The 14,997-nt window shown below is 35.3% G+C and overlaps 1 protein-coding gene across 1 annotated transcript in view; it reads left to right on the top strand.

The window, feature by feature from the left end:
- The window catches only part of deltaCOP (coatomer subunit delta), a 68,634-nt gene extending 65,275 nt beyond the window's left edge, over positions 1-3,359 (top strand). The window contains exon 7 of the mRNA XM_089100175.1: positions 1,270-3,359. Within this exon, the coding sequence (XP_088956301.1) occupies positions 1,270-1,529 (260 nt within the window). The 3' untranslated portion in view covers positions 1,530-3,359. The remainder of the gene's footprint in view (positions 1-1,269) is intronic.
- The last annotated feature ends 11,638 nt before the right edge of the window (positions 3,360-14,997 follow it).

Raw genomic sequence — 14,997 nt, 5'->3', positions numbered from 1 at the left:
CCCAGAGTTTTTTTGTTTTTTTTATCTGATGTTTGAACTATTTTTAACAAAATTAATATCAAAAATATTTTTATCGGATTGGTTTGGGGGGAAAGGCGCGGGGGGGGGGCTAGTTTCCCTCTGATCTCTTTTGACTCTTAGAAAGTGAACTAGAACTTTCAGTTTCCAATCAAATGACCCTCTGAAGCTTAGGCGAGCACCTCTGCCATAAGAACAGTATATGCCCCGAGAGAATAAATTACGACGACTGCCCCCGGGCCCTGGAGGGTAATAGTTCTTAAAGAATAGGGACAAAAAGTTAAAACCCCTCATTTACGGAATAATTTCTATTCGTTTTAGGTTTCAATGTTGCTCCTTACTTTCAGTTGAAAAAAAAACTTGCTCTTTTGTTTAATTTCTGATCACTTTTTCAAGTCATTCCCAGACCTAAACAAAGTATGTGAGCTACCGGCGCCATAGACCACGTCCTCGTTCCTGTTGCTAAATTGTTTGTATCAAAGCACTATATTTGTACTCGATTAATCCATTAACATAATATATTTCTTTCATATAATAATTTGATTTTGCACTTAAAATCAACAATCAAGCTAGATCCTGATGTTGAGTGGCCTGTTTCTCAACCAATTGGTGCTGAATAAAATGCTACCGAATGTTGAAGTTTTTATGGAATCAGCCGTTATTTATGACTGGTTAAACTGCTGTAGTTACTGAAAGTTATCAAAATAGCCATAGATATTCCGTCAGTATTAACATCTGTTTTCATTTATCCTATCATTTTATTGGTTTTAGTGTTCTTTGAAATTAATTTGGAAATTGTGTTGGTAAAGTCGCTGGACTTAACGATCGAGAATGAGATTTCGGCAGGTGAAGATTTCGATGATTGTCATGTCAGTGTTTTCATCTTTTTTCATAGCCGATAAAATACCGGTGCTTTGTGTTGCGGTTTACCCAACTCAATTTTTTTACAGGCTCATTTGTAGTGTTATTCCTATCCCCGCTCATACGTGGCGCCTATGTATTAGCAGAATACATGTATAAGGTTGGGGTAGTGAGGAGCAGTCGCTGAAAATTGAAAAAAAGTTTTTTTTTTTTTTTCGTCTCCCTGTTTATGTGTGATAATAATCGTCATGACCATGTTTAGTGATATTCAAAAATATTTCTTATTTTATATGAAGTGTAGATAATGTCATGGTTTTGGACTGTATAAATTGGCTACTCTTAGAAAAGAGATGTTGCAAAAAAATTTACATTTTCCATTTTTTTTTTCAGAATGTGAAGGAGAATATACGATCGGTCACTCATCTCTTCAATGGGATATACCAGTTATCAATTCCAATGAGGACACTGGATTATTGGGGTTCAGTGCATCAGGAATTCCTGACGACTTTTTTCCGATTAAAGTCTCGTTTTCTGCCGCACAATCCTTCGCTAATCTTCGAGTTTTAGATGTTGTCGATATGGAAACTAATGGCTCAGTGAAGTTTACGGCTGAGTCGCTTCTTTCTACAAAACAATATGAAATTGTATAGATGTGAATGAGAACACTGGAGATAGGTGTCATATATAGTTTCGCTTTTTTACTAATTTTTGAAGTTCTTTATATCTTAAAAGTGGACAGGTAATGTTATGGCCAGCCACCTTACTCTACATAATGGCGTTTAAAATACAAACACATTATAAAAAAATAACTAGATATTATTTACAAGTTATATAGTACATCGAAGTATAAACTGCAAAAAATGTATATAATGCGTTTGATTTTGACTGCTAACATCTGTTGCGTTTGGTATAAGTAATCAAAGCTAAAATTTTTCGTTAATAAAACAAAGAAATCGGCCGAGACTGCCTGAGTCTTTGGTAATCCCCCCCCCTATCCTAATGAAAGTATATAACAGCGTATAATTTGCCCTATATTCAGATAATTATCTTGTTGTTTTGTATGTTTTCTGCCCGAAAAGAAAGAAGAATAAATTTCCATATTGATTGCTGCCATGAAATAAGCGTCTCATGAAGGTTGGATTGATCTTATAGGATTCAGTCTAACTCTACAAATCGAAAATTGTCAGTTTCGAGATAGAATTTAGTTTGAATTAGCTTTACCAATAAGCATAGGGTGAAAGGAGTCCGAATTTTAAGAGGTTAATTAGAAGATTCTTTTTAGGGGGTGTGATAACCGGTAGAGGGTTTTTATGAACGTTTTTTTTTGTTTTTGTTTTTCTTGGAAGGTCGACAATCTTGGGGTGAACATAAGATGGATTGCAGAATGTAATTAGGACGAGATATAATACACCATTTAGATTATTTGTCTTCTTTTTTTTTGTATGCGCAAATTTATTTATTTTTTGTAAAAAAAAAATGAATTTGATAAACTTATCTTACAAGGAAAGTTTGATTTAAAGAAAATAGAACTTCCGCTTATCCTACTCTTGGTAGGTCTATTCACAGATTCCACCTTGATGTCTTTTTATTTGGCAGTTTATTTGAGCTAATAGTTTTTTATTTACTACATTCTAATTATAGAATTCGTAACTGACAGGATATAACGTTCATCTTTTGAAAACTTAATGAGTTAGTTTTTTGTTTTTGTTTTTCGAACGATTTCAAATACAACTTATTTTAGCCTAAACAGTGTAAATGAATAGACTAGAAATTTGATTAAAAATAAAACAGCAAAACAAAAAGTTGCAAAAGAAAAATATCATCTATAAAGATTTTAAAAACCTTAAACAAAATATGATGATGTCTAACTCCCAATTTGAGTAAAATTGTTAAGATAATTTTACTAAAGATAATTAAAAGCTGTAAAGGCAGCTTGGAACAGCTTTCTATGGCACCTGACTTTAAAAAAAGGAAGACTGGAAGGATGCAATTTAGTGTTCATCAGTCAGCTTAATTGTTATTAAGTGCTTGGCCATTTGTTCCACGCGTAAATCTTTACCATCTAATTATTTTGCCATTTGGAAAATAACCTACATTACATGACGTGTCGAAATTGTTCTTATAATAACATATACTGTAGTTCCTTGAAATATTTGTCCTTTATGGAGAAAGTTTACTAAATCTAGTTATGAATTAGGGGGGGGGGGTGTATTGCGTATAACTAGCCTGAAGAAGTAGAATACAATGATTCTTCCGATGTTTGTTAATACTGTTTTATGATTTTCTTTTTTTTCGTTACAGCTTTAATGCTAGGAAGGTATTTTCAAAACTGCCATTGATTTAGTAAGAAAAATCACGGATATGTAGGGATTTTTGCATAACCCATCGTACAAAAAGGAAAATAATGGAATACTATTAAAAAAAAAGAAGAGAGAGAATCAACACTCAAAAACAACAACAAACATTATTTATACACATTGAAAATGGCATTTTGTCATTCAAGGTCATTTTGCTTGCTAGATATTTGAGCGTTAATCTCACATAGCTTAGCACATGGATCAGACAAGTCATATTTTCTCATGAGGTACGTGTTACGGGTCCATGGGGGAACTCGCAGCAGAAACTTAAGCAGATCTAAGAAATACTCACTTTATTTCAGACGATCACCTTTACTAAATTTTCGGTAAAATGGCACAAAATACAAAATTGTTGGCATGACTACACTATCATAAACCTTTGCGAGAAGGCCTCTATTTAAATGGAATTTCGAACTAATTATCGTGCCATAAGAACGACGGATTTTACTCTCCATATTTTCTAACATTAGTAATTTAGTTTTCTGAAGAGTTTTAACAATTGGTAGACAAAGATAAGTGGATATGTGGGATTGAGGGTTCCTCTTTAGTTAAGTAGGCTGTAAATATCACTGAATATATATTTCTAAATTAAAGAAAGAGCAAAAGCACTAATTGGGTTTTCTAAATATAAATTCACTTTGTCATAACTAAAATTTTATTTTCATTAACTCTTTTGTAGGGGTGGTTTTTACTTAAATCAATGACTATACATCGATTTCGGAAAATTTTATGTTTGTTTTAACAGCTTGATTTTTCCTAAAACACCTCGTGAATAGTACTCTAGATTATTAGCTGAAAATATAAGGTAGCTGCAGTTGTGTAGTGCCTGTAGACCAGTTTGTTCACTTTGATGGGCCTGTTAATGCTAAGAAAAAAACAACAAATTTACCAAATTAGAGTGTTTTGAATTCTGTAATGACTCCATAAGAACTAACGTCAATTCAACATGTCAGGAACGATGCCACTAGCCTGTGTTCCGTGGAGGCATTTTTTCGCATCATCGAAGAGATAACCTTTAGTTTATTTGTCTGACTAAGCGTAAAATTTTAAATCCACCCATGTATTTCAGTCTATTTGACCAGTTCCTCCATTTCTGAATTGACATTGGTGTCTATATTTCTTTGACTTTTGTCCTAATAAATTGTTTAACACACCAACCCGCTATGTCTGCGTAGGGAATTCCCCCATGTGACGACTTCCTTTTTCGTTCCCCAAAGAAGTCCGCTGCTAAGAAAATTTCAAATGGTCGAAAACGAAGTGTCCATCTTGTTTTTTCATTTTGTTGTCGGAATGCGGACTTACAAACTGTCCAAAACTTAATAGAAAAAAAATTCTATGATTATAGTAGGAATGTCAATAATTGTCTTATTTCACACACAGTACATATAATTATGTTTGATGGTCTCTTTTGAGCTGGAGATGCTGATCCATTTTGCACGGTTTTCCCCACCCCCCTGCAGAGTAAATATACCTCTGCAAATATGACCAGTTAATAAAAACCCGCTAGGCGAATCTCTCATATTCCAGCTTATTTTACGAAAATACTGTGCGAGACACTTTTAAGGGCACGTTTGGTTTTCGATATGCATTTCATTCTTTGTCATACTTTCGACATAAGTGAACTGTGCTGGTACCATTTCTACAAAACTGTCACTTTTGGTTCTCGGCTTATTTTGAGCTGCAACTTTGCAGATACAGAACGACAAAAGCTTGTGATGTGTGTGTTACTGCTCACACTTTGCTTCGATCGAAAAAAATGTCTTTAATCTGGAGTCCTTTCATGAAGAATGCATGTGGGTATTGCAGGAATAAAGAATGATCAGATATTGATAGTAAAAATATTGTTTGTCAGATCTCTCTATGTTTTAGAAGGGGGAGTATAATAATTTGTTTTTGAAGAACCATTATGGTCATATTGAATGTTGTTATAATTAAAAATGTGTGAAAGGCATGGAAACATGTCCTACCTAATTTTCATTAAAAATTTAATTACTCAATTGCTCTTTCTATTTTAATTTATGGTTTATTCTTTTGATTAATCTGTTTGCTCTTTTAATCTTCTCCTTGAGTCTCGCCTGACAAGAATTTTAAGGCACAATTAAGATATTCAGAGGCTTTACATTCCCCATTGGTCGAAAAATAATTTCAATCCTATTTTAACTACTTCAGATATTTGTGAGTCTCGGTCATTTCTTACAATTAATTTATGTTTCCCTACCATTACTCGAGTATAGTTAGGATAATACCCTCTCCCCTCCATCCTCAAATATGTCATTCCTAACTATGCATATTCAATTATAGTTTGTTGTCTAAGTACGTGTTACTGTGCAAATCTTGTGCTACTTCTTTTTTTTGCTTTTTTTAATTAGTAATTATTGCAAAAATTTGTTTGTTATTTTGGGGCTTGGAAATTTTCTGTCATTCCTTTATCCTTTAGTTTTAGAGATTGTTATTTTTTTCAGTATAATTGTTTTAATGTTTGGAAGATCTAAATAAATTTGTTATTGAATCATGGCATTTTAAATTAGTAAAAGTTTGACTGTACCCTTTGGAATGGATTAACCAATAAATATAGTAAGTGCATGTCTAGAGTATCAATTGAAGCCTCCTTAGAAACTCCGAACACTCCGATTTTTTAAATAACAAAACATCTTGTATAAGCTTGCTTATAGAAACTGTATATACGAAGCCTTTAAGTTGCATTGGATGAAACTGATAATGGTAAAAACCAATCTGCCATGAATTTGGCAATATCATCGCTTTCACTTTAAAATAACTTTGTTAGGTTTGAATAGCTGTAATTTACCTGCAAATTTTGGTCTTAAATATATAAATATCACTACACATTAATCAGGCAAGGGCTTCAACTATTTACATATTAAAGTTACTACTGCCAAACTATTTTGTTTTACTATGACCAAAGACTATGAATAAGACGCATTAGAACATCCCATCCTCAAGGAAAATTTTATTTCACTGTAAATTTGTGTAACCATAGAAAATATTTTATCGAAATTAGGAAAATTCCAACCATTAGAGTTGCACCCATAGAATATTTACAACCATAGAAAATTTAACCAAAGGAAGATAACGCCATAAAAAATTAAAACCAGTACAGTCACCATTAAAGATTCCACCCATGGAATTTTCGGCGAGGATCTAATCTCTAGGTGATACCAATTATGGATTTAATTGCCGCAGCCATAAAAATGTATTCCATCAGGAAAGTTCGTAGCCAATCTTAAAAATAAAGAACGTGTGTTGAAAAACAGCAAAAAATGAGCCAAAAAAATGAATCACCATATAATCTTAGAAATTGTTGTTTTCTTGATTGTTATGGTAACAAAGAAATCGGGACTTTGTTCAGCAAAGCTCTTTCCTTTGAAAAATTATTTAAAAAAATGCTTCTTGAAAACAGCTTGGTTAGGCCTAGTATTGATGTTCCTAGAATTTTTGGCACTCCGAGATCTTTTAACCATGAAGCAGGTTAAAGGTAAACATTAATGGCTCTAAAAGAAAGTATCAAGATGTACCCTGTTTGCAGTTTTCCAGACTCAATGACTTCCACTGATACCTTATGTAGGCTAAGGTAAGATACCTTATGAAGGCTAAGGTAAGATACCTTATGAAGGCTAAGGTAAGGTACCTAGTAGGCTTTGTAATTTGCTTGAATATTTTGATATAAATTCATTCGATTTGGCTGTCTTTGCTTATATTTGAGTCTGAAGGGGTGTAATGTGATTATATTTTCCCCAGTCACTACTAACCCTAGGTATAGCTCTGATTGCATTTAAATAGTAGATGGTATGTCCTTCTGGGTTATTTCAGAAAAGATGTCTACTTGTTTGAATAATGACAAAGTTTGACTCACAATAAAGCAAGATGGCAGAAATTTCAGTTCCTGCAATCCTTGACAGCTAATGCTATGTAAATATTATTTTACATCAAGCAGTTGTTAGTAAAAAACTGTAAGTAAAGAGTTAGTACTTTTTAAACCACTAAAAAGGATTTTTAAGTGAAACTAATACCTAAAAAATTGCCTTTTGATGCAGATTCCAAAAATGTATAGGACATATAAAAATTCATCAAATTTAATGGTACCAATAAAAAGCTTGGTTATAAGCTTGAGAAAATTTGACTGATTTTGAAAGAAAAACAAATACACACACGAAGTCAAGCAGTCTTAATGCAAATCACAGTCTCAGATTCATCATATCAGAGAGCCCTGTGGTAGACATTTCCAGCTTCCACCTTAAATTTATGTTTTTTTCCCAGAAGAATGATTATGGATGCATATTTTTTTGTATTTTTCTTTTGTCTTCCCCATAAATGATTGCATCAGACAAATGGTTCTTGAATATTGGGTTAGGGCTCATTTGAATAGAATTTATATTTTTAGTGATTAAAAAGATCGTGCAATCACCAAACTCTGATTGTTTCCCAAAGAAGGTCAGCTTTGCCATTAATTGTCAATTTTGAGCTCTGAAAAATACTATTGATCTTCTCAGTTGTAAAGAAAGTAAAGCTGTGCTATGGGGCATTTGTATGCAACTTGAAAAGTAATGTAGTTTAGTCCATATAAGAGAAACACTAAACATAGGCAATTATTATATTAACTAAGTTACCTTACAAAATTTTTCACGAAATTCTGTGCAGTGACAAATGATTATGCATCAGCTATTATAAAAGATGAATTAAAAAAATCTTTTTACACAAAATAAGTTTTTCAAACAAAAGTAAAGAATTCCATAAAACCAAAAATGAACAAAAATAAAATAATCTATCAAGCATACAACTACCACAAATCAGTATCAATAAATATATGAAACCCTAAACAAACAGAAATTAAAATGAATAACAGAGTAAAACTCAAAACGAGCTGAAATTCATATGAGTAGGGTTCTAAATCCCTATGCTTTCTAAAAGCAGGAATATAATTTGTACTTTACTGAAAAAAATTCAAATGAATTTACTGAAAACAATGTACATTGTTAGTTTAGTATACATCTGCTGATATTTATTCCTTAAAATTTGAACTGATTTTTGATTTCTCAAAGTTTTAAAAATTAAAACATATAAAAGAATTTGTTCAGTAAAGTACAAATTATATTCTGGCTTTTAGAAAGCATAGGGGTTTAGAACTCTACTCATGTTAATTTCTGCTCGTTTTGAGGTTGACTGTTATTTATTTTAACTTCAGTTGTTTTTGGGCTTCATTTATTTATTGATACTAATTTATGGTAATTGAATGCTTGGCAGATTATTTGATTCTATTTTGTTCAGATTTGGCTTAATGGAGTTTTTCACTTTTTTTGAAAAACTTATTTTGTGTAAAAAGTTTTTCTAATTAATTTATGTTTGTTTTATATTGACATAGTCTTTTCAGAGGCAACGCTGTAGCGTTGCCTATAGTAAAGGCCATACGGCTCCAATGTTTTATTATTTATTTATTATTATTATTATTTTTCCCCAGAGGCACTTCATACGGAAGGGGTCGTCGTAGAAACTTCAAAGGGGGCTCATTCGATTGGAAATCGAGAGTTCTAGTGCCCTTTTTAATACTCAAAATTTATTTGAAGGCAACTAGCCCCCTCCCCCACGCCCATCATTCCCCCAAACCCATCCCATCAAAATTTTGAGATAGCCATTTTGTTCAGCGTAGTTGATTTCAAGATATAAAATATATTTTTGAGGAGGACACAACCCTCAGGGCAAGGGTTTTAAGTTATGCCCTGGGGGCATATAAGTTTTTATAGAAGGCGTTGTCGTAGAAACTTCAAAACAGGCTCATCCAAGTGGAAATTCGAAGGGATAGTACCCTTTTTAATAGTCTAAAGTGATTGGATGGCAACTAGCCGCCCCCCACGCCCATCATCTACTTAAAAACATACAATCAAAATTTTGAGATAGACTTTTTGTTCAGCGTAGTTGATTTCCAGATAGAAAATATCTTTTTGAGGAGGACACCCCCCACAACCCTCAGGGCAAGGGTTTTAAGTTATGCCCTGGGGGCATATAAGTTTTTTATAGAAGGCGTTGTCGTAGAAACTTCAGAAAAGGCTCATTCGATTGGAAATTCAAAGGGATAGTGCCCTTTTTAATAGTCGAAAGTGATTGGAGGGCAACTAGCCCCCCCCCCCCACGACCATCACTCCCAAACACATCCAATCAAACTTTTGAGATAGCCATTTTGTTCAGCGTAGTTGATTTCCAGATAGAAAATATATTTTTGAGGAGGACACTCCCCCACAACCCTTAGGGCAAGGGTTTTAAGTTATGCCCTGGGGGCATATAAGGTTGTTTATAGAAGGTGTTGTCGTAGAAACTTCAAAAAACGCTCATTCGATTGGAAATTCAAAGGGCTAGTGCCCTTTTTAATAGTCGAAAGTGATTTAAGGGCAACTAGCCCCCCTCCCCACGCCCATCATTCCCCCAAACATATCCAATCAACATTTTAAGATAGTCATTTTGTTAAGCATAGTTGATTTCCAGATAGAAAATATGTTTTTGAGGAGGACACTCCCCCACAACCCTTAGGGCAAGGGTTTTAAGTTATACCCTGGGGCATATAAGGTTTTTATAGAAGGCGTTGTCGTAGAAACTTCAAAACAGGCTCATTAGATTGGAAATTCAAAGGGCTAGTGCCCTTTTTAATAGTCGTAAGTTATTGGAGGGCAACTAACCCCTCTCTCACGCCCACCTTTTCCCCAAACACATCCAATCACAATTTTGAGACAGCTATTTTAGTAAACGTAGTTTTAAGTTCTGGAAATTAGGTCTTTGAGGATGACAACTCCCCCACAGCCCTGAGGGCAAGGGTTATAATTGAAGGATTCTCCGAATCCTTCATATTATTTCTTATGGAAGGGATGCTTGTATAAACTTTAGAGAGGGCTCATTTGATTGGAAATTGAAAGTTCTTGTTCACTTTTTCAGAGTCAAAAGAGATTGGAGGGCAACTAGCCCCCCGCCGCTCCTCCACGCCCTAAATGCATCAGATAAAAATTTGAGATTGACATTTCATTAAAATAGTTCTAAGTTCTGATAACAAAAAACTCCGGTGTCGACACAGCCCACCAGGGCCCGGGGGTAGGCGTTGTAAGTTATGCCCTGGGGGCATATAAACAATCAAACAGTCATTAAATAAACAATCAATGCAAACAAACATACAATAGATATTAATGTAAATTAATCAATACGTTTCGTATTTTTAATTAATTGTATCATGTTACTAAATCTTAGACAACAAATAACAAAAAGTAATATAGGCAATAAGGACTCGTTGTTTTATTATTTTTCATTTGTGAAATAAGATTAGTGAAAAAAGGACCACAAACCGGGCGGTTGTGCACAGCCAGCCCCGTCCGCCCACCCTTTAGGATTAAACCCGACCCCCTAATATCCTCCCATTTGCAGCGCAAATGTGAGGATAGCCTTATATGGTGCTTGTTAATTGTTATCTCTTTTGTAAAGTTATTTTAGGTTTTTAATTATTTGTTTCTGTTACTAAGGTGTTACCTTTTTCCCCACCCCTTCCTTTGAACTAATTCTTTTTATACCTGAAGGCCCAATGAGAGTTAGAATGTTTTGATATTAACACTCACCTATTAGGCATCTGCTCTCCTCCCTAACAAGGAAAAAAACAGAGAGTGTAAGGCAGTGGCGGATCCAGGGGGCGTGGGGACGCCCCCCCCCCCCCTCTAACGTAGTCTAAAGTAATGTAAATTTACTTTATTAACCCAAGATTGCGTTAATAAAACTTGCTCCTAACGCAAGTTTATCGGATCAACCTATTTTGCCCCCCCCCCTAAAAAATCCTGGATCTACCCCTGGTGTAAGGGCACTATAAATTTTAATTTTGTAATTCAATGAACCCCGTTCCAAAGCTTATGAGATCACCTCTTCCACATACAGTGCCCCCGGGAAAATAAATAAGTATTATTTCATTGAACCCTTATGGCTCTTTACTTAGGTAAGGGTATAGCATTGCTTCTGAACTAAAAAGTTGAGTAGAAATTTCAGCTTCCATTTTTATGAATATTCGAAATTATCTGAGGGGAATATGTTTGGGGGAGCATATTCCACGGCTGGAAAATTTATGCTGGGTGGAATTTAACACGGGGGATTAATCAGCAGGAAAAAAAATGTTCTTTGAGGGGGGAGGAATTTCCCAGGGGTGGGTTTTCCAAACATGAATTATTCAGGGAGGGGACGACTAAACCCATTTGATAATATTCTAAATTTTACATCTGAAAGTAAGAGGAATAAAGAATCAACGGAAATGTCAGAGATAGCACTTCAGGTTCCTTTAGACGATTTTGTTACAGATTATTTTCATTTGTATTACTTTCTCTGTGGCTGCTCAATTATGCATGTGAGGGGGGAGACTTCCCCCCACTACTGTCCAAGGCATGGTTTCAATTTTTATCTCAAGGATTAAAAATAAACATAATGCGATAAAAGTATAACTTAAAATAACATATAGAATAAAAAATGCACATAACACGGAACAATTAATCAAAATTGCATATTATGAGTTGAGGCTCACCCAAATGATGGGCCAGGGGGCTCACCATTCCACAATCTATGAAATCATGCCTGCAATAACTGAAAATGTAAAGTATTTTTGAGTATTTTAACGTCTTCCACAACTCAAACGGTCCAACATTCTACAGCGCAATGAGTCTCTAAATTCCTAAATTGGGAACGGAGGAAATAAGTGAAGTTCCGCCCCATATTGGATGAGTCTCCAACCTCACCCTCCCCCTCTCCTACTGTCTACGCTAAAGTTTCCTTCTTTATGCCAACTACGCTGCCCCCACCCCAAAGACTTTAATAAGGTGAAGTTTTGTATTGGAAGAACACATAGTGTTCAAAGTTCAAAAGTGAAAAGTGTTCAAAGTTCAGAGTTCAAAGTGAACGGACCTCTCATAAATTGGATATTTTATTAACATTGTCAAACCAGTAAGCTTTTTCATTGAATTATAATCCCAGTGAAGTTAGTTAGATTTCGCAATATTTCAAAGGATTATAGTTCCTGACCTATACATGAAACCTTTGCTTAATCTTTTAAACTAGTTTCTGGACATTTACATAAGTTTTTACGGCTTATGATTTACGGACACGATTAATCGAAGCAATTTGATTTCATAAGTGGAATAAGAGATTACGATTTATGGACTATATTACTGTAAGTGAAAATGATTGATCCTGGAATTTGGGCGAAAGATAAACTTTTTTATAATCCAGTACTGAATTTCATACAGAAAAATCTCGAACAAGGGATTTCCCACGATTCGATTAAAGATCATGCTTTGGATTTTTTTTTTCGGCTACTGATGTGTTAGATGCGAGAAAGCTTTTCCTCCAGAAAGTGTTTCCGAGGGAAGTTCCACCCAGGCGAGTTGGTTATAACGCCCAACAAAATAGTATTGCCGATATTATTGCAGCGTTCGAAAGATGCGACTCTGAAGATATAGATGTGCCGGACTTCGTGATAAGGAACGCGAGTGAAATCCCGACAATTCCCGCATCGGCATATTCCATGCTTAGCAGTAAGGTAAACGCCTGTTTTAATGAAATACGCGCTTTGTCAGAAAAGCTTCAAACCCAGCCACCTTTCCCCTCCGCCGTTCCTCCTTTATTTAAAGATAAAACTACGTATGCAGTAATTGTGAAAAATGTTCCTACTGATTTAAGTGATCCTGGCTTGCGAAAAGATAAATTGAATACGCTTGAAGGTCATGAAGGGATTTTAAGTCTAAAACCTGATAATCAGAATAAAAAATGTATCGTAGTTACTTGAGATAGGCAGTCAGCCGTATCCCATGCCGCCTCAGCCTCTAAGAGCCTACATAATATTCAAACCATGGTCTTTGATAAAAAAGCAATTGGTATTGTTCGGGGTATCCCTGAAAATATAACAGAATCATCTGAAATGGAACGTATACTGGGATTAGTACGTGCTATAAAAATGGGACACTCAAAATATTTTCGTTTGGAATTTCTGGATTAGTTAGCACTGACAAATGCAATTAACCATGGTCTCCGACATGGATATGAGCTTTTTCGTGTTCAAATTTATCAAGAACTACCACGTCGTTGTTTCCGGTGCAAAGGAGTGGATCACATTATTGCTAGATGCCCACATTCTCCTGATTTACCAAAATGTTCCCGCTGTGCTGGGGCTCATGAAAACACCACGGACAACCCTTGCTCAGTTGCTCCTAAGTGCGCCAATTGCGGAGGAAATCATGTTTCTTATAGTTTAAAATGCTCGGTACTGAGAAATGCGCTTGCCAAGACAACATGATGACTTAGATAAGGATCTGCAAATTGACGAGCTGCTAAATTTTGATGTTGTATTCCTACAGGAGCATCTACTTTCCAAAGTTAATATGAACAGTTTAAGGCGGTCTACTACACATGAAATATTTATTCGAGAAGCAAAAAAGACCCGCGGTCGCCCTTCCGGCGGCACCGCTATCTTCATTCGGTCAGGATATCAGCCTATACAAATTTATTCTGATGCTAATATTCTAGCAATCTAGTGTAATAACATGGCTTTTGTAAATGTGTATATCCCATGCAATCATCGAAACACTCAGTCATTTACTGCTTTTGCTAAAGCTTGCCATAAACTGAAATCTCTTTTCATAAATTTTGCAGATAAAAATGTTGATTGGATCTTAGCCGGGGATATGAATACTGACATATTGACCTCATCTGATTGATCTGAACTCCTGCTAGATTCTCTGCCAAGTGTCTATCATGTCGCTACTTACATTCATAATCGACGCTCCGTTAAATCCAACCTCGACCATATTATTGTGTCTAAGTCCGGTCTAATTAAATCCGTGGTGTTTGTTGATGAAGATAAAATCAATGATGACCATCTCCCTATTTCGTGCCTAACTGAGCCTCCTGATGTTCAAGCCCACTTTAAGCGTCCCCATTCAAAATGGCATCAAAAGCCCAATTGGAATCGTATAAACGTTGAGATGTATATTACTACTTTATGCACTCTACTCTCAACTATTAAAGTCCCGTTTCACTTGCTCCAGACTTCGATAAAGTGCCCTGATTCTAAGGAAGACCTAAATTCGTATTATTACCAGATAGTGGCATGTCTAAAGTCGGCCACAAAAGTTGCAGTTCCGATTGAGCACGTGAATTCTGGGTCTCGCAAGCCCCTGTGGAATATACATCCGGAAGTGAAAAAAGTAAAGAACCGCGCAAAGTTTTGGTTGCGATTGTGGAACGCTTGCGATCGACCTTCCTCCGGTGCTGTGTTTACAGTCAAGAAAAAAAACGAAGAAAGAATACAAATCTTGTTTACGTAATGCAAGGCTCAACGCATGGGACACTCCAAACAGTAAAAGTATTTGGAAAAGAGTTATCAATAGCAGTAGCTATTATCCCCCACCTTAGTAAAACTTAAACCTTATGAAATTTGTGCGACATTATATTGACGTGTTTTCAGTATTTAATCAGTGTGTTCAGAAACATTTTTCTAATCTACTTAGTTCGGTCCTGCCAGTGCCTGTTTATCAATATAGAGTCCCTGCGATAAGTATGAGTGATTTACATTGGGCGCTGAAGAAAGTAAAAAGATCAGATTCTCCTGATTGTGATGGCCTATGCTTTAGTAATTTTGCTTATGGTTTCTCATTATTGTTGAACCACCTGCAGTTATTATTCCAGATTTGTATAGCTCAATCTCTTGTTCCTGATAGTTTTCTTTTCGGTAGTGTCACACCTA

Source organism: Artemia sp. Qi Xiang Cuo, chromosome 14 (assembly GCF_049724085.1).
Source record: "Artemia sp. Qi Xiang Cuo chromosome 14, ASM4972408v1, whole genome shotgun sequence".
NCBI lineage: Eukaryota > Metazoa > Arthropoda > Branchiopoda > Anostraca > Artemiidae > Artemia > Artemia sp. Qi Xiang Cuo.
Note: the sequence above shows the minus strand (reverse complement) of the source record. Positions and strands in the feature narration are given on the sequence as shown.